The sequence below is a fragment of the Alligator mississippiensis genome, chromosome 1 (genome assembly GCF_030867095.1).
Source record: "Alligator mississippiensis isolate rAllMis1 chromosome 1, rAllMis1, whole genome shotgun sequence".
NCBI lineage: Eukaryota > Metazoa > Chordata > Crocodylia > Alligatoridae > Alligator > Alligator mississippiensis.
Genome location: NC_081824.1, coordinates 479,222,469 through 479,247,080, shown reverse-complemented (window position 1 = coordinate 479,247,080; position 24,612 = coordinate 479,222,469). Strand labels below are relative to the sequence as shown.

Sequence of the window (24,612 nt, the reverse complement as noted above, 5' to 3'; positions counted from 1 at the left end):
CAGCCCCAGGGCCAGTCTGAGAACCAGGGACTGTAACTGGCTCCTGCCGGTCCCCTCCCCTCCCCTCGTTCCCCGACTAGAAATAATGTGCGTCCAGCTCAAAGGTCTCCGAGATCTCTCCCTCCAGGAAGCGATTTCATGACTGCAGTGATGCCGGGTGTGAGCCCAGCCAGTGCTGAGCGTGCGCAGTTCTTGCAGGTTTGCATTGGAGCAGAGGGCACTCAGCTCCACACAGGATTGGGGCCGTGAGCTGGGACATGACTGTTGGAGCCCTGGATTAGATGGGGACTGTTATGAATGTTGTTGTACCGTGAATGTGCTCTGGCCTTATGCTTTGTGGACCAGGCATCGCTCAGGCCCATCCCAGAGCCTGGGATCTTGGTCAGTCATTCTGTCCCAGGTCTCAGGGAGAGCACAGACCCAGAACAAAAGGGCCCCGGTGGTAAAAGGGGACAAACAGTCTGCCAGAGACACACAAAACCCTGGGCCAGACACAGGCAGGCCTGGGCAGGAAGGCGAGGTCATGGCTGGCAGCTGTGGGTGGAGGGCCTGGTTTAATTGTGGGACTAGACAAGTTCAGGGAAGCTGAGCTGAAGAGCTCTGTGCTTCAAAAAACCCCTGTGATCTGCAGAAAGGGATCCCAGAGCCTCACAGGGCTGCTCTGTACCACAGCCGCACCAGGTCCCAGCATCAGTAGCCGTGCGTGCCCTCCTCCCCTGTCTTACATGCGTACCAGCCCAGCCTCTGGCTTTTTCACTATTTCTTCCATCCAGGACGAGCACACACCAACTGCAGAAGCTTCCTCAGCCTGATGAAGGGTTTCTGAACCCAAACTTGCTAAGAATTTTTTTCCCGACTATTTAAGTTGGTCTAATAAAAGATACCAGATTCACCCAAAGCACCTTGTCTGCCTGTGTCCTTAGACTACCATGGTTACAACCTACACCCCTCCCCACCTGATACACCCGACCCAGGCAAGACACAGGAGTTCAATGTGAGGCTTTCCCGGAGGAGGAGTCAGGATTGGTGCCAGGGGTGAGGCAGCTGGAGCGGGAGGTCCCAGTGCTCAGGAGCTGGGGTAAGAGAGATCCCCATGCCCTGGCCTCTGCCCTGGCCTCCCAAATCTGTTGGTGGATCTGCTGGGGAAGGTCCAGCCAGGGATCAAGCTGATCCATGGGAGCACGTGGGCCTGACCCTGCATGTGCTGTGTGGGGAAGGCAACAGGGGCTGAGGTCCTAGGCCTGCCCCATGGAGGGTGCTGGGAGTCAGGGCTGGGGCCAGGAGCCTCCCCAGGATGATCCCTACAGAGCCGTCCTCTCACAAGTCCTCCCTGGAGATGGGGAGGGAACAGTTTGATTTCCAGGGTGTTTTCAACTATGCCGGTGTCGGTAGAGGCAGTAAAAAGTCACTTACCTCCCACTGTCTTGTATCTTGCTGCAAAGTGAGAGAAAACAAGAATTAATGTGGAGCACCACAGACTCCCCTGGCCCATCCCAGATAAGGCCAGCAGCCCCGTCAGACGGTACAGAGCCAGGAGCAGGTTGGCATCCAGGGGTTTAAGGCAGAAGTGCACAAGCAGCAGTTTTTGGTGGTGGGGTGATATCTTTTATTGGATGAACTGCACAGCTGGGAGAAAGGAGACCAGAAGAGCAATGCCTTGTGTTCAAAACTTGTCTAACGCAGTCCCAGACATGCAGTTGGTCCAATAAAAGATACCACCCCTGAATTCCTCCCCTCTTGCATGACTCCTGGACCATCAAGGCTACAACATCACTCTAACACCACGGAGGACTGAACTCAACACAGAACTAGACCATGTGTGTTCACTCCTTTATGCAAGGCCTGTCTGTGTGCACCCGGGATCTCCTTGTCCTGTGGCCCTGACGAAGCACAGGGTTCCTGACCAGGCTGCCACCTTGGTGGGTGCAGGGGAAAAGTGTAGTTTAAGTCTTAAGGATTAAAGTGTGAAGGGTCCGTCCTGGTCCGTGGGCTGAGGCAGTAGAGGGTGAGGTCCCAGCACTCAGAAGAGGATGCTACATGCAGACTGCACCACCGAGGACAGACGTTAACATAGAACTAGACCACGTGTGTTGAGATCCTTTATGCAAGGCCTGTCTGCGTTCACCCAGGCTCTCCCTGTCCTGTGGCCCTGAAGAAGCACAGGGCCTCCGAGAGGGCTGCCACCTTGGTGGGTGCAGGGGAAAGGCCTTGCTTAAGCCTTAAGGCTTACAGTCTGAGCGGTCTGTCCTCATCCCTGGGCTGAGGCAGTTGAGGGTGAGGTCCAGCACTCAGAAGAGGATGCTACACACAAACTGCACCACGTGCCGGTGCCTCGAGCCCCTGAGCTGGAGGTAATGACTTGGGGCCACCACGGCACTCAGGGGAGCAGGATGGGTATAGAGGGAGTGAAGAGGGTCATTTCCCTTGTTTCCAGACTATGGAGCCCCTGGTCTATACCAGTGACAGGGACCCCACATTTGAAGGCAGGGGCAGGGCCTGCATTTGGCCTCTGCCCAGGCCCCATGCATCTGACACTGGCTCTCCTGCTGAGTGAGCAGCAGGGGATTTATGACCCCATGACAGCACGTGGGTCTGACCCTGCTTGTGCTGTGTGGGGAAGGCGACAGGGGTCACGGTGCCCAGGTCTGCACCTGCAAGACACTGCAGACATGGCCAGGGCCCTGCAGCACACTCAGGATTGGGCCCATTCATACAGATCTGTCCTTGTTAGGAGGCCTCTGGAGATGGGGGGACATGTGGTTGGTTTTCCAGGTGTTTTCAATGTGTGCAGGGGGTCAGCAAAGCTAGTAAAGGGCACTTACCTTCCACTGCCTTGTACGTCACTGTAAAGGGAGAAAGAACAAGAATTAATGCAGAGCCCAGCAAACTCCCTGGTCCCACCCAGACAAGGGCAGCATCTCCCTGTCTGCCAGTGCAGAAGCTGGAAGCAAGTTGCCATCTGGGTAAGCAACATGCGAGCGGCAAGGACTTTTTGGGGATAGGTTTATATGAACTGCACAGCTGGGAGAAAGAAGAACAATGCCTTGTGTTCAAAAGCTACCTCGATCCCAGCTCTGCAGGTCGACACTGAGCTAGATAAGGTGTGTTCAGGTCATCTGTGCACGGCCTGTCTGTGTGCACCCGGGCCCCCCCTGTTCCATGGCCCAGAAAGCCGCCACCTTGCCGGGCTCTGGGGAGAGGCGATACTTCAGGTTTGATGGGCAGAGACTGAAGCGTCAGCCCTGGTCTCAGGGAAGAGGCAGCTGGTGCGTGAGGTCCCAGGACTTGGGAGTTTACAGAACGGGGCCTCATCAGGGCCCTGAGCAGCACGGCAAGCTGGATGGTCCTAGCAGTGATGCCGGGTGTGAGCCCAAGTGGTGCTGGGGGTGCACAGTTCTTGCAGGTTTGCATTGGAGCAGAGGGCACTCAGCTCCGCACAGGATTGGGGCTGTGAGCTGGGACATGACTGTTGGAGCCCTGGATTAGATGGGGACTGTTATGAATGTTGCTGTACCGTGAATGTGCTCTGCCCCTATGCTTTGTGGACCAGGCATCGCTCAGGCCCATCCCAGGGCGTGGGACCTTGGTCAGTCATTCAGTGTTTAAAAGCCTCTTGGAGGTGGGAGCAGCTTGGGACATGGAGCCAGATAGTAGAAAAAGAGAGCCCACCTGTCCCAGGTCTCAGGGGAGAGCACAGACCCAGGACAAAAGGTCCCCGGTGCTAGAAGGGGACAAACAGTCTGCCAGAGACACACAAAACCCTGGGCCAGACACAGGCAGACCTGGGCAGGAAGGCAAGGTCGTGGCTGGCAGCTGTGGGTGGAGGGCCTGGTTTAATTGTGGGACTAGACGAGTTCAGGGAAGCTGAGCTGAAGAGCTCTGTGCTTCAAACAAACCCTGTGATCTGGAAAAGGGATCCCAGAGCCTCACAGGGCTGCTCCGTACCACAGCTGCACCAGGTCCCAGCATCAGTAACCGTGCATGCCCCCCCACCTGAGACACCCGACCCAGGACAGATATGGGAGATCAATGTGAGGCTTTCCCAGAGGAGTCGTCAGGATTGGTGCCAGAGGTGAGGCAGCTGGAACGGGAGGTCCCAGATCTCAGGAGCTGAGGCAAGAGAGGTCCCCACGCCCTGGCCTCTGCCCTGGCCTCATGGATCTGTCACTGGCTCTGCTGGGGAAGGTCCAGCCAGGGATCAAGATGAGCCATGGGAGCACGTGGGCCTGACCCTGCGTGTGCTGTGTGGGGAAGGCAAGAGGGGCTGAGGTCCCAGGCCTGCCCCATGGAGGGTGCTGGGAGTCAGGGCTGGGGCCAGGAGCCTCCCTGGGATGATCCCTACAGAGCCGTCCTCTCACTAGTCCTCCCTGGAGATGGGGAGGGAGCGGTTTGATTTTCAGGGTGTCAGGAGAGTCAGTAAAAACTCATTTACCTCCCACTTCTTGTATCTTGCTGCAAAGTGGAGAGAATTAATGTGAAGCACCACAGACTCCCCTGGCCCATCCCAGATAAGGCCGGCAGCCCCTGTCAGACAGGACAGAGCCAGGAGCAGGTTGGCATCCAGGGGTTTAAGGTAGAAGTGTGCAAGCAGCAGTTTTTGGTGGCGGGGTGATATTTGTTATTGTATGAACTGCACAGCTGGGAGAAAGGAGACCAGAAGAACTTTTCCAGACTATGGATCCCCTGGTCTATACCAGTGACAGTGACCCCAAGTTTGGTGACAGGGGCAGGGCCTGAACTTTGGCCTCTGCCCGGGCCCCACACATCTGACATTGGCTCTGCTAGTGAGCGTGCAGCAGGGGATTTATGACCCCATGACAGCACGTGGGTCTGACCCTGCTTGTGCTTTGTGGAGAAGGCGACAGGGGTCACGGTGCCCAGGTCTGCACCTGCAAGACACTGCAGACATGGCCAGGGCCCTGCAGCACACTCAGGATTGGGCCCATTCATACAGATCTGTCCTTGTTAGGAGGCCTCTGGAGATGGGGGGACATGTGGTTGGTTTTCCAGGTGTTTTCAATGTGTGCAGGGGGTCAGCAAAGCTAGTAAAGGGCACTTACCTTCCACTGCCTTGTACGTCACTGTAAAGGGAGAAAGAACAAGAATTAATGCAGAGCCCAGCAAACTCCCTGGTCCCACCCAGACAAGGGCAGCATCTCCCTGTCTGCCAGTGCAGAAGCTGGAAGCAAGTTGCCATCTGGGTAAGCAACATGCGAGCGGCAAGGACTTTTTGGGGATAGGTTTATATAAACTGCACAGCTGGGAGAAAGAGCAATGCCTTGTGTTCAAAAGCTACCTGAATCCCAGCTCTGCAGGTCGACACTGAGCTAGATAAGGTGTGTTCAGGTCATCTGTGCACGGCCTGTCTGTGTGCACCCAGGCCCCCCCTGTTCCATGGCCCAGAAAGCCGCCACCTTGCCGGGCTCTGGGGAGAGGCGATACTTAAGCCTTGATGGGCAGAGAATGAAGTGTCAGCCCTGGTCTCAGGGAAGAGGCAGCTGGTGCGTGAGGTCCCAGGATTTGGGAGTTTACAGAACGGGGCCTCAGGGCCCTGAGCAGCACGGCAAGCTGGATGGTCCTAGCAGTGATGCCGGGTGTGAGCCCAAGTGGTGCTGGGGGTGCACAGTTCTTGCAGGTTTGCATTGGAGTAGAGGGCACTCAGCTCCGCACAGGATTGGGGCTGTGAGCTGGGACATCGCTGTTGGAGCCCTGGATTAGATGGGGACTGTTATGAATGTTGCTGTACCGTGAATGTGCTCTGCCCCTATGCTTTGTGGACCAGGCATCGCTCAGGCCCATCCCAGGGCGTGGGACCTTGGTCAGTCATTCAGTGTTTAAAAGCCTCTTGGAGGTGGGAGCAGCTTGGGACATGGAGCCAGATAGTAGAAAAAGAGATCCCACCTGTCCCAGGTCTCAGGGAGAGCACAGACCCAGGACAAAAGGTCCCCGGTGCTAGAAGGGGACAAACAGTCTGCCAGAGACACACAAAACCCTGGGCCAGACACAGGCAGGCCTGGGCAGGAAGGCGAGGTCGTGGCTGGCAGCTGTGGGTGGAGGGCCTGGTTTAATTGTGGGACTAGACGAGTTCGGGGAAGCTGAGCTGAAGAGCTCTGTGCTTCAAAAAACCCCTGTGATCTGCAGAAAGGGATCCCAGAGCCTCACAGGGCTGCTCTGTACCACAGCCGCACCAGGTCCCAGCATCAGTAGCCGTGCATGCCCCCCCCGATCTGAGACACCCGACCCAGGACAGATATGGGAGATCAATGTGAGGCTTTCCCAGAGGAGGAGTCAGGATTGGTGCCAGAGGTGAGGCAGCTGGAGCAGGAGGTCCCAGTGCTCAGGAGCTGGGGCAAGAGAGATCCCCACGCCCTGGCCTCTGCCCTGGCCTCATGGATCTGTCACTGGCTCTGCTGGGGAAGGTCCAGCCAGGGATCAAGATGAGCCATGGGAGCACGTGGGCCTGACCCTGCATGTGCTGTGTGGGGAAGGCAAGAGGGGCTGAGGTCCCAGGCCTGCCCCATGGAGGGTGCTGGGAGTCAGGGCTGGGGCCAGGAGCCTCCCTGGGATGATCCCTACAGAGCCGTCCTCTCACAAGTCCTCCCTGGAGATGGGGAGGGAGTGGTTTGATTTTCAGGGTGTCAGGAGAGTCAGTAAAAACTCATTTACCTCCCACTTCTTGTATCTCGCTGCAAAGTGGAGAGAATTAATGTGGAGCACCACAGACTCCCCTGGCCCATCCCAGATAAGGGCAGCAGCCCCTGTCAGACAGGACAGAGCCAGGAGCAGGTTGGCATCCAGGGGTTTAAGGCAGAAGTGTGCAAGCAGCAGTTTTTGGTGGCAGGGTGATATTTGTTATTGTATGAACTGCACAGCTGGGAGAAAGGAGACCAGAAGAACTTTTCCAGACTATGGATCCCCTGGTCTATACCAGTGACAGGGACCCCAAGTTTGGTGACAGGGGCAGGGCCTGAACTTTGGCCTCTGCCCGGGCACCACACATCTGACATTGGCTCTGCTAGTGAGCGTGCAGCAGGGGATTTATGACCCCATGACAGCACGTGGGTCTGACCCTGCTTGTGATGTGTGGGGAAGGCGACAGGGGTCACGGTGCCCAGGACTGCCCCTAGCAGGCACTGCAAACATGGCCGGGGCCTTGCAGCACACTCAGGATTGGGCCCATTCATACAGTTATGTCCTTTTCAGGAGGCCTCTGGAGATGGGAGGACATTTGGTTGGTTTTCCAGGTGGTTTCAATGAGGGCAGGGGTCAGTAAAGCTAGAATAGAGCACTTACCTTCCATTTCCTTGTACTTCACTGTAAGGGGAGAGAAAACAAGAATTAATGCAGAGCCCAGCGAACTCCCGGGTCCCACCCAGACAAGGGCAGCATCTCCCTGTCTGCCAGTGCAGAAGCTGGAAGCAAGTTGCCATCTGGGCAAGAAACGTGTGAACGGCAAGGACTTTTGGGGGGCAGGTTTATATCTCGTATTGGGTGAAGTGCACAGCTGTGTGACAGGAGACCAGAAGAAGAATGCCTCGTGTTCAACAGCTTGTGTAACTCAATCCCAGATCTGCAGGTGGTCCAATATAAGATACACCCCCCAAAATTTCTCACCTCTCCCACAAATCCTGAACCACCAAGGTTACAACATCACCCTATCACCACTGAGGACAGAAGATGACACAGAGCTAGACAATGTGTGTTCGTGTGCTGTCTGCACGGCCGGTCTATGTGCACCCGGGCTCTCCCTGTCCCATGGCCCAGAAAGCCGCCGCTTTGGTGGGCTCTGGGGAAAGGCTTTGCTTAAGCCTTTCCCCAGAGAGGAGGAGAGGGGCAGAGGGGCAGAGACCGAAGAGGCAGTCCTGGTCTCTGGGAAGAGGCAGCTGGTGCGTGAGGTCCCAGGACTCAGGAGTTTACAGCACGGGCCCTGAGGTCCCAGGGGAGAAGGCAGATGGGTGAGTTGGATGGTCCTAGCACCAGTCACCCATGACTGCAGCCTGTGGGCCCCTGGGCTACATCAGTGACGATGGCCCAGCGTGGGGTGGCACAGGGAGGGGCCCACGCCTCGCCCTCTGCCCAGACCCCACAGGCCAACGCTGGCTCTGCTGGTGAGTGTCCATCTGGGGCCGACCACGCTGTGACTACACCTGGGTCTGACCATGCTTGTGCATGCGGTGAAGGCAGCAGGGGCCACAGGGCACAGGCTGCCCCAGGCAGGCACTGCAATGAGGGCGAGGCTTTGGACGGTGCCCAGTATTGGGCCCATTCATGCAGCTCTGTCCTTGTGACGAGGCCTCTCTGGAGATGGGCAGGGACACGGGTCGGCTCTCACAGTATTTCCAATGTAGTCAGAGCGTCAGTGAAGCCAGTAAAGTGCATTTACCCTTCATTGCCTCGTGTTCCCCCGCAAAGTGAGAGAGCAAGAATGAGTGTGGAGCCCCACAAAGTCCCTGGCCCAGCACAGCTGAGAGCAGCGTCTGCCCTGGAGGATACGGACACTGGCACTGATTTGTCCCCCAGCCCCAGCCACCTGCTGCCCAGGAGGAGGTCCCAGTCTGAGTAGGACCCTGCACATACTTGCACCTCTAGAGAGCTCTTATCCACAAATGGCACCATCACACGTCCCCACAGGCTTAGCTACTCCCTCCCTTGGGTCTGCACCTCCCAGCCATACCCAGTTGCTCCTCCCTGCTCAGGATGTGCAGGATCCAGCCTCCTCTCTCCATCCTGACAGCCCGGTCTCTGATACCAGCCCTTGTTTTACCCTGCCTCAACTAATAAAGCTCCCTTATCTGGCCTCTGCCCACACATGCTGCCCTCTCCACACACAGCACATGGGGACAGGCCCTGCCTCACACACAGCACCCAGACAGGGCAGCAGAGAGGGGCAATGGAGCCATGGGCTGGAGGTGTTGAGAGGACGAGGCGATGGTCAAGGAAATCTGGCCTGGATTGCTCTTTTCTAGATAGCACCAGGCAGGAGGGACATAAGGGAGCTCAGCCAAGGTAGGCCTAGGGGAGGGAGAAGATCCATGAATGTGGATGGAGAACACACTGCCTGGGCTAGGGGATGGGAGAGGTGAGATTCACCCTGCGGTGTCTCTGAAATCACCCTCCTGGTAGCTCATATAACTAGCCTCGGACACTCACCTTTCTCATTTTCCAGTGTGGATTGCAGAGTTGGGGGTTGGGGGGGAGAGAAGTGTTAGAGGTGAGATTTCACCCTGTCCAGTTTGTACTCCCACATAAGGAGATGGGCACAGACAGGTTTGCATTAGCTTCCCTGCACACCACACCCCTGCTGCCTGGGCCTAGCCTGCTCAACGGCAGGGTTCAAACAGACCCACTTTTTCCTATCCCCGCTAGGACCTGGTGTAAACGTCTCTTCCAAAGGAGCCACCCCCCTCTCTGGTCCCCTCTGACTCCTGCCCTTGTGGCATGGGGGTCACTGAAGGTGATGGTGTAGCAGAGGGAGACTGGCCCAGGGGGGCTGGTGTCCCTGCTGGCACTGAAGGAGGGAATGATCTCCCAGGCCAGGATGGCCAGGACTGTGGGGTGGTCGGTTCCACTTACTGGGGTCATCAAACATCTTTTACCCAACAAATCCTGGCCCCGCAGGTGCCCAAGGTGTTGGGGAGCCCATCTGTCTTCTGCTCTGTGGCAGACAGTAGGTTTTACAGCCTGGTGGGATAGGATACTCCCCCTAAGGGAAACTGTCCCCGGGGTGAGAGGTCTTTGTGGCAGTGCAGGGGGCAGGGACCACGGTGGATGGTCTCGTGGGCCCTTTTGGCTAAATGTCCATTGTGTGGCGGCCTGTGGTGCTAAGGGACTGGGGTCAGGGGCCCACATGGGCCCTTCCACTTCTGTGTCCCTTTGACCCACTCCCTTTCCTGCTCCTTTCTTTGCTCATGCCCCGAGCTGACCCAGCTCCCCTGGCTCCTGGTGCAGGGCTGAGGAAGGTGAAGTGGGTCAGACGAGTAAGGCATTGACCTGGGCTGGATACAGGGTGGGCTCCATCTTAGCCCAACCCCTGGTCTTGTGGGTAGTCCCTGCACCTAGCTGTGAGGATGAAGAGGAGAACCTGTCACTGGTACCGGGGAAGAGGAGACGTGTCCATAAGGGGATGGGGGAGAGGGGCCTTCTTCCAGCAGTTGTTCACGTCAGCCTGGGCTTAGTGAAGGAGGTGGGGATGGGCCTGGGGTGCTCCACTTGGAGCTGGTCCCCCCGGGACGCCTGCCCTGGGGTACATGTCTGGCAGGACACGGAGGCATCGTCATGTCTGACAGTCACTGCTCAGCACAGCTGGGGCGAGAGCAGCCAGGCCCAGGCATCAGCCCTGTCTGAGAATGGCCCTGCTGGTCCTGAGTGCGGTTTCTGCGTTACAACAACTGTAGACAGTGGGTCACTTCAGCCATCAGCGGCTCTAGGATCCCACCCCCAGCCACAGGCAGATCCCTGCCGGCCCATCACCACCGTTGGTGACCAGGGAGCAAAGCAGCAGGGAGCCCCCACAGTGCACGGGACACACCAGCACACCAACGTGCACTACAGCCTCTTCCTGTGGGAGGATCTCAGGATGAGCAGCCCTAGCATTGAGGAGGGAATAGCTGACTCTCCTCAGCACCACTTTGCCCATCCACAGCCCCTACCTGCCTCAGAGGACAGGATTTTTACCTAACCACCTCCCCTCCTCCCAGACCCTCTCCCTTCTGCTCTGTGTGCAGGGATCAGGACAAACACGTCCATAGCTGCCCAGCACAGAGCTCCCCCTCCTCATCCGTGTTTCCAGCTGAGCAGCACTGATCTGGCAGGACCGCTCGCTGCAGGGTTTGGTTTGTGTTCCCCACTGAGCTGCAGGGGTGGGAATCCATGTGGCCCCTTTCCTGGCTCAGATGTGGGGTCTGGTCTGATCAGAGACTTCTCCCACAGCTTCAGTCCATCCCTGGGGCTTGGAGCTCCTCTCAGAGCAGTGGATGGAGACCCGTCCACCCTGTCCTGTCCCATCTCAGAGGAGCTCTCCCCTCCCCACCTTGTCACATTACCTTTTGCACGGCGGAAGTAGAAAATGCTCAGGACAATGACCACCAACATGATGGGTACAATCACAGCCAGAGCCACCATCCAGGGGGAGAGCCGGGGGAAAAAGTGACCTGCAAGAGAAAGTGTCATTCACGTGGCAGCCCTGCGTGAGTAAATGCACAGGGCTGGGGGCAGCAGTGGCTTTCCCGGGGACCCTCCTCATGGATTTCAGGCTGACGGGGCTCCTCCGTGCTTCATGCTTATCGCACTGGCAGCCCAGCTCCAGCCTGGCTAATGCAGCCACTGTCCTGCCCCTGCCCGGAGGCAGCAGAGTGGTCACTGCAGGAATAAACCAGAGCCAGCAGCACAACCTCTGCATGCAGAAACCTCTGCCAGCCTGAGGAAAGAGAGATAGCAACCTCCCCTTCCTCAGGCTATCATGGGACCCTCATGGGAAGTGGCTCCTCATCCAGCAGGTCAGCAAAGACAAACTATGTTTCTCCAGTCAGAGGCTGAAAGCTGAGCTCTGAGCCAGTGTGCGGTTGTCCTGAATCTCAGTGTGACCCCTCGTGCCAGGCGGCGCAGGCCGACCCCAGGGGCACAGTCAGGACTGAGGTGACCGAGTGCCGTCAATGCAGCCCACAGACACTGTCCCCTGAAGCACTGCAGGCACTGAGTGGCCCTCAGGGGACTCCTGCGCCTGCTCTCTCACCCCAGCAGCTACCAATGGACCAACACCAAACCCATTCGCAGTGCTCTCCTGAGGGCTGTGAGCATGTTAACTCTCATGGGTAAAGTAGAACTGGACTCAAGTCAGACCTTGCACCAGAGGCCCCCCAGGAGCATGCGTCCAGGTACCAGGAGCAGTCTGGGAGTGAGCCATAGTGTGGGCAGTGCAGCCAGTGCAGCCCCAGGTGCAGGGTCATGGGGACGTGTCCCAAGGAGCAGTGAGGTCCCTCAGGGGATGTCTGCGTGGTGCAGCACGGCCCCATGCTGGGATTGCTGTGCAAGCTCTGCACGTGCACCCCAGAGCACAACGCAGCGCGTATGGCTCCAGAGCCCCTCGCACGGTGCCATGTCTGGGGAGTCGCTGCTCTACAGTGGGAGCGAGGGGGCAAGTCTGGGAGCCCTGCCCATGTTTGAAGCTTTCACAGCACAGGCTGATGGGAAACCCCTTGTCTTGTCTCCCTGGGAGCCTGGTCCTGCATCTCGGGTTTGTGTCTCCTCTCCTCCCCTCCCAGTGCTCTGGACCTGCACAGAGCGAGTCGGGGCACTCGGAGCCCAGGGCTCCTCTCTGAGCCTCCAGCCCGATGCACTGGTGAGGCCCTTCGTGCTCCCTGTGACCCGTGCGCTGATCTCAGCAGCTGCAGCAACCAGAGGCCGCGAGATGAACAGTGCTGCATGGACCCCGTGTCTTTGCGATCCCCATGTCATTCTAGTTGTGAACTCACAGTAAGGGCAACAATTATTATTAGGGGATTTGATAGGAAATAGAATTACATGGGCTCCTGTAATCACAAGAAGTAGGGCTGGAAGGCACCTCAGGAGGTCTCATCTAGTCCAAGCCCCTGCTCAAGGCAGGATCATCCCTACCCCGACCATCCCACACGCGCTTGTCTAGCCTGTTCCAAACACTGCACAAACGACCCTCTCGCACAGGTAAAAGACACACAGCTGAGGACACCAAGAACAGCCTCACCTGACATAAATACAGCAGGGGACAAGGACGCTCTCCACATCCTGCCACTGCAAGTTTGTTAAATACACTTCAGAGACCCAAGGAAGAGAGCCGTGCTGTTACCTGTCAGCTCGGTGTTCCCGAGGGAGCCCGGGCACCCAGCTTGCTGGACTTACAAAGGACTTTTTCTTTCCCCCTCCTCACACCTCACCGAACCACAACTAAGCTGAACAAAAGTGTAACAGGCATCTCAGGCCGTACATTCCCGGTCCTAGTATGGGAGGCCTTTTTAAACTTGATTGACTGAGTCTTGGTTGCCGGGGTAGGGAATGCTGAGCCAAGAGACCGAGTCAGAGCGGGTACGGGCAACATTTGAACAATGGTTCAGGGTTCATCACAATGTTCAACCTATTGGAGCCCTGGCCACAAATGCTGTCCTATTTTTCCCAGGATGACTGGTGGAAGTCCTCCCCTCAAAGTTTATCAGCACTTCAAGTAATGCCCTTAAGTCTGTTAGAAGACTACGGTAAGATCGGAAATTCATGCTAAGCTGAGGCTTGTTCACAACGGGTAAAATACAAAACCCTACAGTGCAAGCATAGCTAGGCCGGCTGAGAAGAAACACCGTGGTATCCCTTCCAGTTTACTTCTGTATTCATAAGCATTTCAAGCTGGCTCCTAGGTGTCTGGTTACTCCTTAAACCTTATGTTTTTCCTGGTTGTTAATCCATTTCTTGAGATGTTCCAAACCAGATAACCCCTTGTCACTGGAAAAGGTAATTCATGTACATTGAAACTGTTCCTGTAACAGGATTTTCCCTGTCAGTTATGGCTTGAGACCCTCTTGATTTCCACAACTAAAAGAGTGCCTTCAAGAGGCTGGACTAAGGGTATAAGAAAGGTGTAAAACAGCAAACAGTGTGCTTCAAGAGAGAGAAATCTCTGTGACACCGTCCGCTGTTGTTCTCGAGAAGCTGGGAGAAACAGATCCTCTCTTTCCATCGCCTGTTTAAACTTCAAGGATCGTGCTGGGAATTTTGCCTGCCAACAAACCACCCGAGTGCCTTGGGACGGGAAGATCCCAGCTCTCGTTCTCGCTCTCTTTCTCTCTAGGCATAGCTTTCTCAACCTGAATTGTATTAGTTAAGCTCTGCAGCAACGCTTCTTTTACCTAAGCCAAAGATCCCTGTGAAGCCCCAAAATACTGTGGGGTCTGCTCATCAAGAGGCTACCACAGCTAGAACAGTTAGGGCAAAGGACTGGGACGTGCTGAGTTGGAGACACAGAAGGGGATCAGCATGTACAGGCTGATTGACCCCGTTTGGGTCAGACGTGCCCCAAGGAACTGAATGCTGGCCCACGAGGGTGTCAGCTGGACACCCAGCCGGATGCAGAGGTCTTCTGTTCACCTGTGTGCTCGTGTCTGACTGCAGTGTGTTGTTACCTTGATTAAGTGATTCCTGGCAGATGAGGGTGTCAGTCTATCCATGCTGAGGAACCGGGCCGGGTCAGGCGTGTCACTTTAATCTGTGTGTGTGTGTGTGTGTGTGTGTGTGTGTGTGTGTGTTTGACTGATTTGGTGGCTGGAGGAACCCAGCCCCACTGAAACTGAGTCCTGTAAGATAGCTCCATTGGGGGTGAGGACTTGCAGAAGGGAGAGAAACAGCTCCAAACAGAAACACAAGTAACACAAGCAGCACATTGATAGAATTACAGAGAGCCCAGAAACGTATCCCTAATAAATGAGCACAGCCCAAAGTGACGGGCAAATCTGGTGACAACGCCCTCTGCCTCCCCGCACTCCCTCTGCTACAGAGGCAGGCGACCTGTCCCCCCATGGTCTGTAACATTAATGTCACAGGGGAAAATTCCTTCCTGACCTCAAATGTGGTGTTTGATTAGACCCTGAGCAGGCACTGGGAACTACAGTCTCTCATCAGGAACTGGGAACTATGGGATTCTTGCATGAGTGACCATGATGTCACTGCGCACCCAGGGAGCTGCACCCCTGAGTCTCCTTGTGCACCCAGAGACCCTGTGTGCACCGTGGGGCTCTGCAAGGAAAAGCCAGAGCACACACAGGCACCAGGGAGGGGTTCAGGTGTCTGTGGAGAGTCTAATCTGACCCCTTTTAGACACAGGATGTTATGGATGACCTGGTTTCCCCTGCTCTGAGCCCAGTCATGCAGGTCTGACTACAGCAATACCAGTGCTTGGCTAAAGCCTGTCATTGAAAAGCACCTCCCAGCTGGAGCCGAGCACACCCGGAGAGGAAGGACCGAGGCCAGTCCAGGGGAGTGTGTGCTAGGCTTTGTCCTGCCCTGCTCACATCTCGCACCTCACTTCTAATTCCAGCTACTCCAAGTTCAGGATTCATGCTCTGGACTTTCATGTTTTGTGCAGTTCCTGACCGCAGCGGCAGTGCCCAGTGACTCTGGACACTCAGCCTGGGACACCCCCGAGGGTCTGGGAGTGGAGCCGTGCTGAGCACCTGCCTTTGAACACCAGGCTCCCTCAGGTGTCTCAGCTGGGTGCCCCAGTCCTAAGTGGCATTTGCAAACCTTGGGCAGGACTCACTGCCTGGCCCCACCTGGCTCACCCGGGCCCAGCTCTCAGCTCAGCCACAGGGCGCTTGGCCTGAGTCCTGGTGTCGGTGTCACTGCAAACTCCCGTGTCCCTGTAAGCCCTGCTGAGAGCAGCACAGACGGGCTGTTGTGCTGCCCTGGGAAACGGCTCACTACACGTCCGACACATGAGCAGTGATCACCCTCCCCACCCCAACGCCGTGCTCACGGCGTGGCAGGCACTGACCTGCAATACTGATGGTGGCTGTTTTCTCCTGGTGCAGGAACAGGCTCCTGACAGCACAGGTCACGTTCTGGTTCGACTCTGCCATGATCACAACAGAAACCTCCGTGTGAAACAGCCCGGCAGTGTCTGTGAACACCTTCTCAGAGGCGGGTGGTAACGGCTGCCCACGGTGATCTCTCCACTGCACCTCGGGCTCTGGGTACCACCCAGCCAATCGACACACCATCAGGATCCCTCCGTCCTGGTGACCCTCAGCAGAGACGTGGGGGTCAGAGCCCAGTGCTGGAGAGGAACAGACAAATCCTGCGTTAGGTCTAGACCAGGGCTTCAAACTCGCCCACCCCCTGGGGCAGATGCTGACTGCAAGGATCCTTGCGGGCTGGCTCTGGACACAGCACGGGGGCAGTGGCAGTGGCAGTGGTGCAACCAGTGGTGGTGGTAGGGTAAATGGCAGCAGCAGTCACCGTGCTACAGGTAATGGCAGTGGTGGGGCGAGCAGTGGTGAGACTTAACCCGTGCCATGGACACGTGCTGTTCAACCCAGTTGCTCACACCCCACCGCTGACACACGTCACCAATAGGGCTCCATGCCCCCGATTTTGGCAGCAGGCCCCATCCCCACTTTCCCCAGCCCCTCTGTAAGCCCCACAGGCTGAACGCTTCTGCTCCGCAGGCGGGATTCACCCACAGTCCATAATCTGACACAACTGCTCTAGACGTACGGGGGAATTGCCCAGCACCACCGCTAGGATGTGAGCACTCAATTCCTGTTCATATCTAAGGGACGTGGACTACAAAATACCATTTTTGGCCTTGGAAATCCCAGTCCCTCCTGCTACATCAACAGCTCAGACCTTCAGGAAGGAGCCTCCTCAGGACCCTCAGCAGAGCAAGTTATGGGATAAACACTGGAGAATGGGCCCTGTGCTGTCTGGGAGGCCTGTTCCCTTCACTACACTCACAGGGCTGGACCCTGGATCCTATTTCACTTGAAGCCCCCAAACCCCACTTGCCCAGCTGCACAAGCTGCACTTACACACTGCTTGTGATTGTCTTTTGCTGGAGGGGGAGGAGGGGTGGACTAGAAATGGGCAGTGATCTAGAGCGGCACAGGAGAGAGGAGATGCAGAGTCTCTGCCCCAGGCTGGGAGCTGGTATCTAAGCCAGGGGAGCTCCATGTCGATGTGCAGGACAGGAGGCCCAGGGAGGTGCAGTGTGGCCCCCCCACATCAATGTGCTGTTCTCAGCTGTGCGAGAGCCCCTGGGACATGAACACAGCCTGGAGCAAGAGCTTAAAGGGGGTGACCTGCTCCGTCCATCTCCGTGGGTGCTCTCACCCCCAGCCGCAGACCTGTGCCCTGCACCGAGCATGCCTGATTACGCGGGATCCAACCCAGCGCCTGGCACAGATCCGGACTCTCATGCAGTGCGAGGGCAGCGCAGCTTCCCAATGCATTCACTGTGTGATGCTGATCAACTCATATGAGAGCACATGAGATCCCATGGGTTTTGGTGCATCTCACCATACATCTGACATGTTAGAAGGTGGTTTCTGATTGGCTGAATTAAAGTACCTGCTGATTTTAAATAGGGCTTCGATAACAAATAGTGTCCTATGAATCTAGGCCAGACCCCACGAGGGTCATGAGCAAGCTCTGAACCCGAGCCCCAGATGAGACCTCCCCCCATGGGCTACAAGCCACAAATCTTGGCTATTCTCAGCCGCACAAACCCTTTTACACTCGCTTTTACACTCTAGCAAGTTATAGCTCATCAGGCTGTTCTGTATGAACGTTACCCACATGGGTTTGAGGTACACTGCTTTAGCTTCCACTTCCAGCAGATCTGAGAGGTGTGCCCCTGAGTGCTAAGTCCCTCCCTCCGTTAGCATGGTATAGCCATTCCTCTGTCCACTCCCTGGTGCTTCCCCTGCCCAGGGAGAGGAGCCGGCTGGATGGGGAGAGACTGGATGGGGCTCAGGCACTTCACCACTTCTGTGGCCTAAGTCCTGTACACCCCGGCGGGGCAGGGTGCTCCTGTATTCTCCCACGTAGGCCCCAATTGTTGTGCCCTATCAAACCAGGTGCAATGAAGAGCTTTTTGCAACATCCCCACCCCTTCCCTGATCCCGGGGTCCCTGTCTGTGCCATGCTCTTCCAGCACAGCCCAGACTTGCCACCCGTATCCATGCACCAGAGTCCCCCATTCTCTCGCTCATGCTCGGGGCCAAGTGCACCCACATGTGCCCTCCCCCAAACCAGGAGCTCGGTGTGCTCCCTCAGTCTCCGTCCATCCTTCTTTCTCTTCTTTCTTTCTGGCAGGAAGCTCATTCAGGCTGTCACCCTGGGAAACTCCCCTAGATGCTGAGGCAGAGGTGAGATGGGGGTGTCACACAAGGCAGTACTGATAGCTTTCCAGTTCTCAGCTCCAAACTCAGAGATGCGCTGGTCCGAGCTGCGTGTCAGGCCTGGCGGGGCTCAGCACGTCACCAAAGGCCAGGCAGGATGAGCAAAGGACAGGCAGTGAGGCCCAGCAGCCGAGACACGTCCAGCACGTCCATGCCCAGGTTGTACCGGTGAATCTGCCTGTGTGCAATCTTCCTCTGAGCTTATTCTGAAAGAGGCTGGGGGCTCGGTCTGGGCTGCATCCAGGGTTGGCCGTGACCTGACAAGGTGTGATGAATGGCATGAAAATACACCCAGCAGGCACTGAAGGGGAGAGATGAACTGGCCTCTGCTCCAACAGCCTTGGCCCAGGCTACAGCTACTGGTGTAAGGAGAGTCCTGGTTGGTCTCTAGATTAGCTGTGTTATCTTAACACTAATAAACACACTGCATTTCTCTCAGGGTATCCTTTTCAATTATACAGAAAAGGTGACAAGTGAGGAGACCAGCAAACATCCCCTGGGCACAGCTAACGGCATGTGAACTGGCTGATGATTAGCACGACAAGGTGTAAAGCCCAGAGCCCCCAGTGTTTCAGCCGTATTAGAGAAGGGTTGGAGACTGGAGAGAAAATCCAGTGAAACACTCCACGCAGGGATTAGGACTCTTGTGTCTGCGTCCATACACATGAAAAGTCCCCACACTCCTCACAGCTCACTTTATCTAAGAGAGGGGCTATGTATTGTTATGCCGGGGACAGGGGTTGGCCTCTCACCTCAAAATCAATATATGAAAAATCACATCAAAATCAATATATCCAACATATGTACAAATATCAAAATATATCCAATATAATCACAATTGCATAAAGATCAATATAGCCATGAAAGATATCAACCAAAAAAATCCTTGCCTCTTGCATTGCTCCTGGACCACAGCTACAGCATCCCCCTACCGCCACCAGTACATATGATAAGTTAATGCAATTAAGTGTTAAAAAGCCAGTCAAACTGAAACCTTCTGCCCCAGCCCCACGGTCCTCCCCGGTGTGCTCCAGCCCTCGACAGACGTCAGGATGTGAATGGAAAACCCTCCCAGGCTACTCTCGGGAAACAAATCTCAGGAAGCACACACTGCAGGAAGTGGAGGCAGAGATGGGATTTAGGGGACTGACAAGTGAACTATCACCTGCTCCCGTTAAGCCCTCCAGCCCCATTCAGTGCACTACGGGCAGGCCCAGACCGTAAAGGAGCTACCCACCTGTCACCTGCAGCTCCAGCAGAGCTTCTTCATAGGAGACACCGGCCTGGAAGAAGCAGGTGTACTGCCCGTGGTCGGATAGTCGCACCCTGCGTATTGTTAGGGAGACGCTCCCAGAGGTGATGTTGTCCTTCAGGAGCTGAGTCCTCCCGAGATACTCCTGCATCTGCTCTCCAGGCTGATCCCGACCTCCCCGGTACAAGTGCACCACTGAAGAGAACCGGGACCGGAACCACCGCACCTCCATGCTCTCCGCGCTCGTCGCAGGGGAGAGGCGGCAAGGAAGGACTGCGACTGCTCCCACAGAGGCAACAACTGGCTGGTCCGGTCCAATCACTCTGAACTGGGCTGGGGAGAGTGCAAGACCAGAGGGAAATTAAACTGGACAGAAGCCATGACCTGTGTCAATGCAGCTTCAACGGCAGCATTACATAAATGTGGACATAGGCAAACACGCATGCAGAGCAGCCTGGCTGGAGCAGGCAGAGGAGCAGAGGACAGCATGGCCTCCCTCGGCCTCCCTCTGCAGTGGGGCAGCTCTCTGGCCCTGGGCCCAGCAGTGACAAAGGAGAAGGGACAGGGCCCTGCACATGCATGGACAGGACGGGCAGGTATATGTTGGAGGAGGAACAGGCCTGGGTCTTCCAGCCGCACCTCAGCCCACAGGGCTCAGGGAAGAGCCTCAGGCCCTGCTCACTGGCTGCATTTCACTATGCATCCCAGCCAGGAATTTAGTTTCCTGAGTCAGAGACCAGGGAAAGGGGCCCTTGTAAATCCAGGAGAGACAAATGGTTAGAAGCAAAGGCAGACAAAAGGGAGGGCAATGTGGTACTTTAGGGCATTTATACAAAGACTGTGAGTCTTCTCCATCATGCTGGAAACAGCATGTTGGAGCACACTCGATTAATTGAGTCTGCTGGAGTACATAATTAATCTACCCGGAGCTCTTACAGGTGCAGTTGTACAAGCGGTGTACTGCACATCAGCACTGAGAAAATAGTGGACTGTGTGCTTTAAACTAAAACACATTTGACGTGCTTTAGTTCAAAGCGCACTGCCACCATTTTCTCAGCACTGACGCACGCTGCACCACTTATACAACTGCACCCAATGCAGCACTGGGCGCTTCTCATTAGTGTGGGCTGCTAATTAAATGTACCAAGCCCTGCATCTGGCACATGTGTAAAAATGCCCCCAGAGACTAACCACTTCAGATACATGCTTCCGCAACAGAAGCTTCTCTGGAAGAGAGGAATTGCTCTATTATTTTTCCAGTCAAGAAATGAGTGAATGTGAAGAGCTGGCATTTTCCAAGGTGTGCCTCGAGTCTAACAAGTGAGCTGTGAGTCTAAACAGGTTGTGAGCCACTGATCCAAGGAGCCGCCCTGCCCTGCCTTCTGCCTGACTCCAGACTGCTGTGGCTGACACCCCGTAGCCAAGGGAGAGCGACTGACCTGAGACCTGAACTCAGTGCCTGCAACAGGCTCATCGCAGACTGAACTGGAGGCATGACTAGGGACAAGGGAAAGTGCCCCAGTGGTAGGAGATGCCATGGACAAGGTCTCTAACCAGCAGTGGGGATGGGGTAGGAGGGGAGGGAAGAGGCCGGGCTGGGCTGGCTCCGGGAGGAGGGTGAAGCAGAGATGACAGGTGCAGGAGCGGGGCTGGCACAGGCCTGCAGGGAGGCTGCGCAGAAGGAAGCTCCGTGCCCGCCCTGGGCTGTGCCGGGTCCAGGGGGATGGCTGTGGGAGGGGGTGATGGGATCACATCTCTGACTGTGTCGGGAGCCCCTGGCAATGGATCTCTGCATGAGAGCAAGCAGCAAATGCCACGAGGAAGCAGAGGTCCTACCTGCCACCAGACGGTGAACCTGGAGAGTGATGAGGAGAGCGATGCAGCCGGGCAGAGAGGGGCTCGCTGAGGGGCTGAAGCAGAACAAGGAAACCTCCCTTTTCATGGCGGTGTGGTCTGTGCAGCACAGAAAAGCACAAACCCAGCCTGAGTATGCCCAGGGCTGTGACACCGTGGCAGGGCAGCAGGTGGGATGGTGCAAAGGGAAGAGACCTCTGCACCAACCTGGGCAGTGTCACACAGCAGCAAGGCGCACCCACAGCAGGAGCTAGCAGAGACGAGCATCTGCACCCCTGAGCCACCCTGGTGCTACACAGCACTGGGGGAAGCTGGAGGGAGCAGGGCAGGCCGGGACTCCACGTGTGAGATAAAAACACTCATCCCCTTCCCACCACAGCCCCTCCCCTGCTCATCCAGAACAGCACAGAAAGAGAGACAGCGAAGTCCCCAGAGGGAAGAAGTGCCCCTGTCCCTGCAGTGCCCATCCTTGGCAAGGGATCTCCCTGGGAGCAGACCTGCCCTCCACCCCAAGAGCACAGCGGGTAGAGCTGGCCCTTGGGGCCTCTGGGTCCCACATACGGGGAGCTGCCTGCTCACACCCAACCCCTCTCTGGACTGCGGGGCTCTTGGTCCAGTCCCTCTAAGCAGAGGGTAGTCAGACTGAGCACATCCCTGGCCATGGCAAGAACGGGTTGCACGAGTCCCAGCTCCATTCAGGGCTGACACCAGCCCTCCGTTCTGCTCTGTCTAGACACCATAGATTCATAGATTCATAGATGTTAGGGTCAGAAGGGACCTCAATAGATCATCGAGTCCGACCCCCTGCATAGGCAGGAAAGAGTGCTGGGTCTAAATGACCCCAGCTAGATGCCTATCTAACCTCCACTTGAAGACCCCCAGGGTAGGGGAGAGCACCACCTCCCTTGGGAGCCCTTTCCAGACCTTGGCCACTCGAACTGGGAAGAAGTTCCTCCTAATGTCCAATCTAAATCTGCTCTCTGCTAGCTTGTGGCCATTATTTCTTGTAACTGAGGGGCACCATGGTGAGTAAAACCTCACCAATTCCCCTCTGCAACCCCATGATGAATTTATAGGCAGCCATAAGGTCGCCTCTCAACCTTTTCTTGTGGAGGCTGAAGAGGTCCAGGTGCCCCAGTCTCTCTTCGTAGGGCTTGGCCTGCAAGCCCTTAACCACGTGTGGGGCCCTTCTCTGGACCCTCTCCAGGTTATCCACATCCCTCTTGAAGTGTGGCACCCAAAACTGGATGCAGTACTCCAACTGCGGTCTGACCAGTGCCCGATAGAGAGGCAGCATCACCTCCTTGGATCTATTTTTCATGCACCTGCTTATTGATAAAGTGCCATTAGCTTTGCTGATGACTTTGTCACACTGCCGGCTCATGTTCATCTTGGAGTCCACTAGGACTCCGAGATCCCTTTCCACTTCCATGCCACCCAGCAGGTCATTCCCTGGGCTGTAGGTGTGCTGGACATTTTTCCTCCCTAGGTGCAGCACTTTGCATTTCTCCTTGTTGAATTGCATTCTGTTGTTTTGTGCCCATTTGTCCAACCTGTCCAGGTCTGCTTGTAGTTGTTCCCTCTCTACAATCCCATTGTGAGACTTGTCTTGCCCCTCATTTAGGAACACTGAGGCAAAGAACTCGTTGAGGAGTTCAGCCTTGTCCCCCCTGTCTGTCACCGAATGCTTTTGCCCATTCAGTAGAGGTCCTGTTCCTCCCTGGGCCTTCCTTTTACTCCCTATAGATCTGAAAAAACAAATTTTTGTTATCCTTAACTTGGGATGCCATCCTCAGCTCCATGGTAGCTCTGGCCTTTCTAACTGCCTCCCTACAACTGCGAGCTGAGGAGGCACACTCCTCTTCAGTAATCTCTCCCTGTTTCCACTGCTTATATGCCCCGCTTTTTGCCCTTTGCTGCTCTGGATTTCTCTGGTCAGCCAAGGAAGCCTCTTGGCCCCTTTCTCCCTTTTTCCCCACATCGGGATCATCTCCCTCTGTGCCCGAAGGATTGCTTTCTTAAGGCCCAGCCACCCTTCCTGGGCTCCCATCTCGCCAAATCTCTTACCCTTCAGTGCGTCTTCGACTAAATGCCTGAGCTCGCTGAAGTCTAGCACTTCCACCCTGATAGTTACCTTTCCCACTCTACGCCTTATGGTGAATTCTGTTATTTGGTAGTCACTGTCCCCCAGGTGACCACCGATCTGTAGGTCTCCTACCATGTCATCCCCTGTTGCCAGTACCGGTCCAGTAAGGTGTTCCCCTTAGTGGGACCGTGTACCTCCTGCGTCAGGTGGAGGTCCTGCACACAGGATAGGAACCTGCGTGACCGATGGGATTTTGTTGTCTGCATCTCTCAGCAGATGCCAGGGTAGTTTAGGTTCCCCATGACTACCGCCTCCCTAGTCTTTATGGTCTCCAAGAGCTGCCTCAGGACTTCCAAATCTATTCCTTCTCCTTGGTGTGGGGGTCTGTAGCAGACCCCTACCACCAAATCCCTTTCCCCCTGGCCTCCATGTAGCCTAACCCACAATCCTTCTACTTTCTCCTCCTCCGATTCCATTTTGATAAGGGTCGATGTATAACGCTCCTTGACATAGAGCGCAGCCCCTCCCCCTCTCCTCCCCACCCCATCCTTTCCGTACAGCTTATAGCCCTCAGTGTGCACCGCCCAGTCGTGGGTCGAGTCCCACCAGGTTTCTGTTAACCCCACTAAGTTGTAAGTGTTTTCTGCAAGCAGGAGTGCTAGTTCATCCTTCTTGTTCCCCATGCTCCCAGCATTAGTGTATAGGCACTTGAGCCCTGCGACTGGTGCCTTTGTTGCCCCCCAGCTCTGATGCCCAAAGGGCCCCTTATTGCTTACCTACTGATTGCTTACCTGTGCTGTACTGCTGGCCGTCCCATGGATTGCAGGTTCCTGATGTTACCAGCGTGACCCCATGCCGGGGACAAGGGCCCTGCTCTGGGCTGTGGCTGGGAACCAAATGTCGTGGCTGTAGGCATGTTGAAAAGGGCTCTGCATAGCCATTAAAACAGATCACATTGCTGGAAGTCAAGGTGGCAGACATGGATGGCCTGGGGAAGGGCCTGTTTGCTGGGCTAGCCCTGATCACCCAGCATGGACGGATCTGGTCTCAGGATGCCCCTCCTCAGCCGCCCTTCTCCCCCGCTGTTATCTCAGGACAGGGACAGGCTTCTTAATGCACAAAAGCCCTGGCACACACTGGAGGACATCATGCAGGGCAGGCCAGCACTTTTTTGGCTGAAGTGCCACTAGCTAGACCCAGACCTTCCCTGAGTGCTGCTCTGATCCCTGCGATGTCCGTGTCTCTGCCTCCATCCCAGCACCTTCCCTTACCCCAGGCTCACATGCCAGACCCAGCCGCTGCCCATGCCCCTCATGGCACACAAGCACGGGCTGCCCACACTAATGTAGGGAAACAGGCAGGGGCACCTCTGCACACCCACAGCCAGCCGGGCTGGTCTCAGGAGTGAACAACCAGGGCCATCGCCCGGGGACCCTCTAGGCTAAGCCTGTGCCAGTCCCACAGTCCTGGGATGGTGGGGGGGGACCCTGTCACAAGTGTGTCAC

At 56.1% G+C, this 24,612-nt stretch overlaps 1 protein-coding gene across 1 annotated transcript; it reads right to left on the bottom strand.

The window, feature by feature from the left end:
- Positions 1-1,350: 1,350 nt before the first annotated feature.
- On the bottom strand, positions 1,351-24,109 carry LOC132248814 (butyrophilin subfamily 1 member A1-like). The gene is made up of 9 exons (XM_059723179.1): positions 23,899-24,109; positions 21,004-21,120; positions 19,153-19,500; positions 15,509-15,790; positions 11,043-11,150; positions 7,294-7,314; positions 5,061-5,081; positions 2,823-2,843; positions 1,351-1,434 (listed from the first exon to the last, which is right to left on the bottom strand). The coding sequence occupies exons 1-9, from the start codon at positions 24,086-24,088 to the stop codon at positions 1,406-1,408; spliced, it is 1,137 nt and encodes a 378-aa protein (XP_059579162.1). The 5' UTR covers positions 24,089-24,109; the 3' UTR covers positions 1,351-1,405.
- Positions 24,110-24,612: the final 503 nt, after the last annotated feature.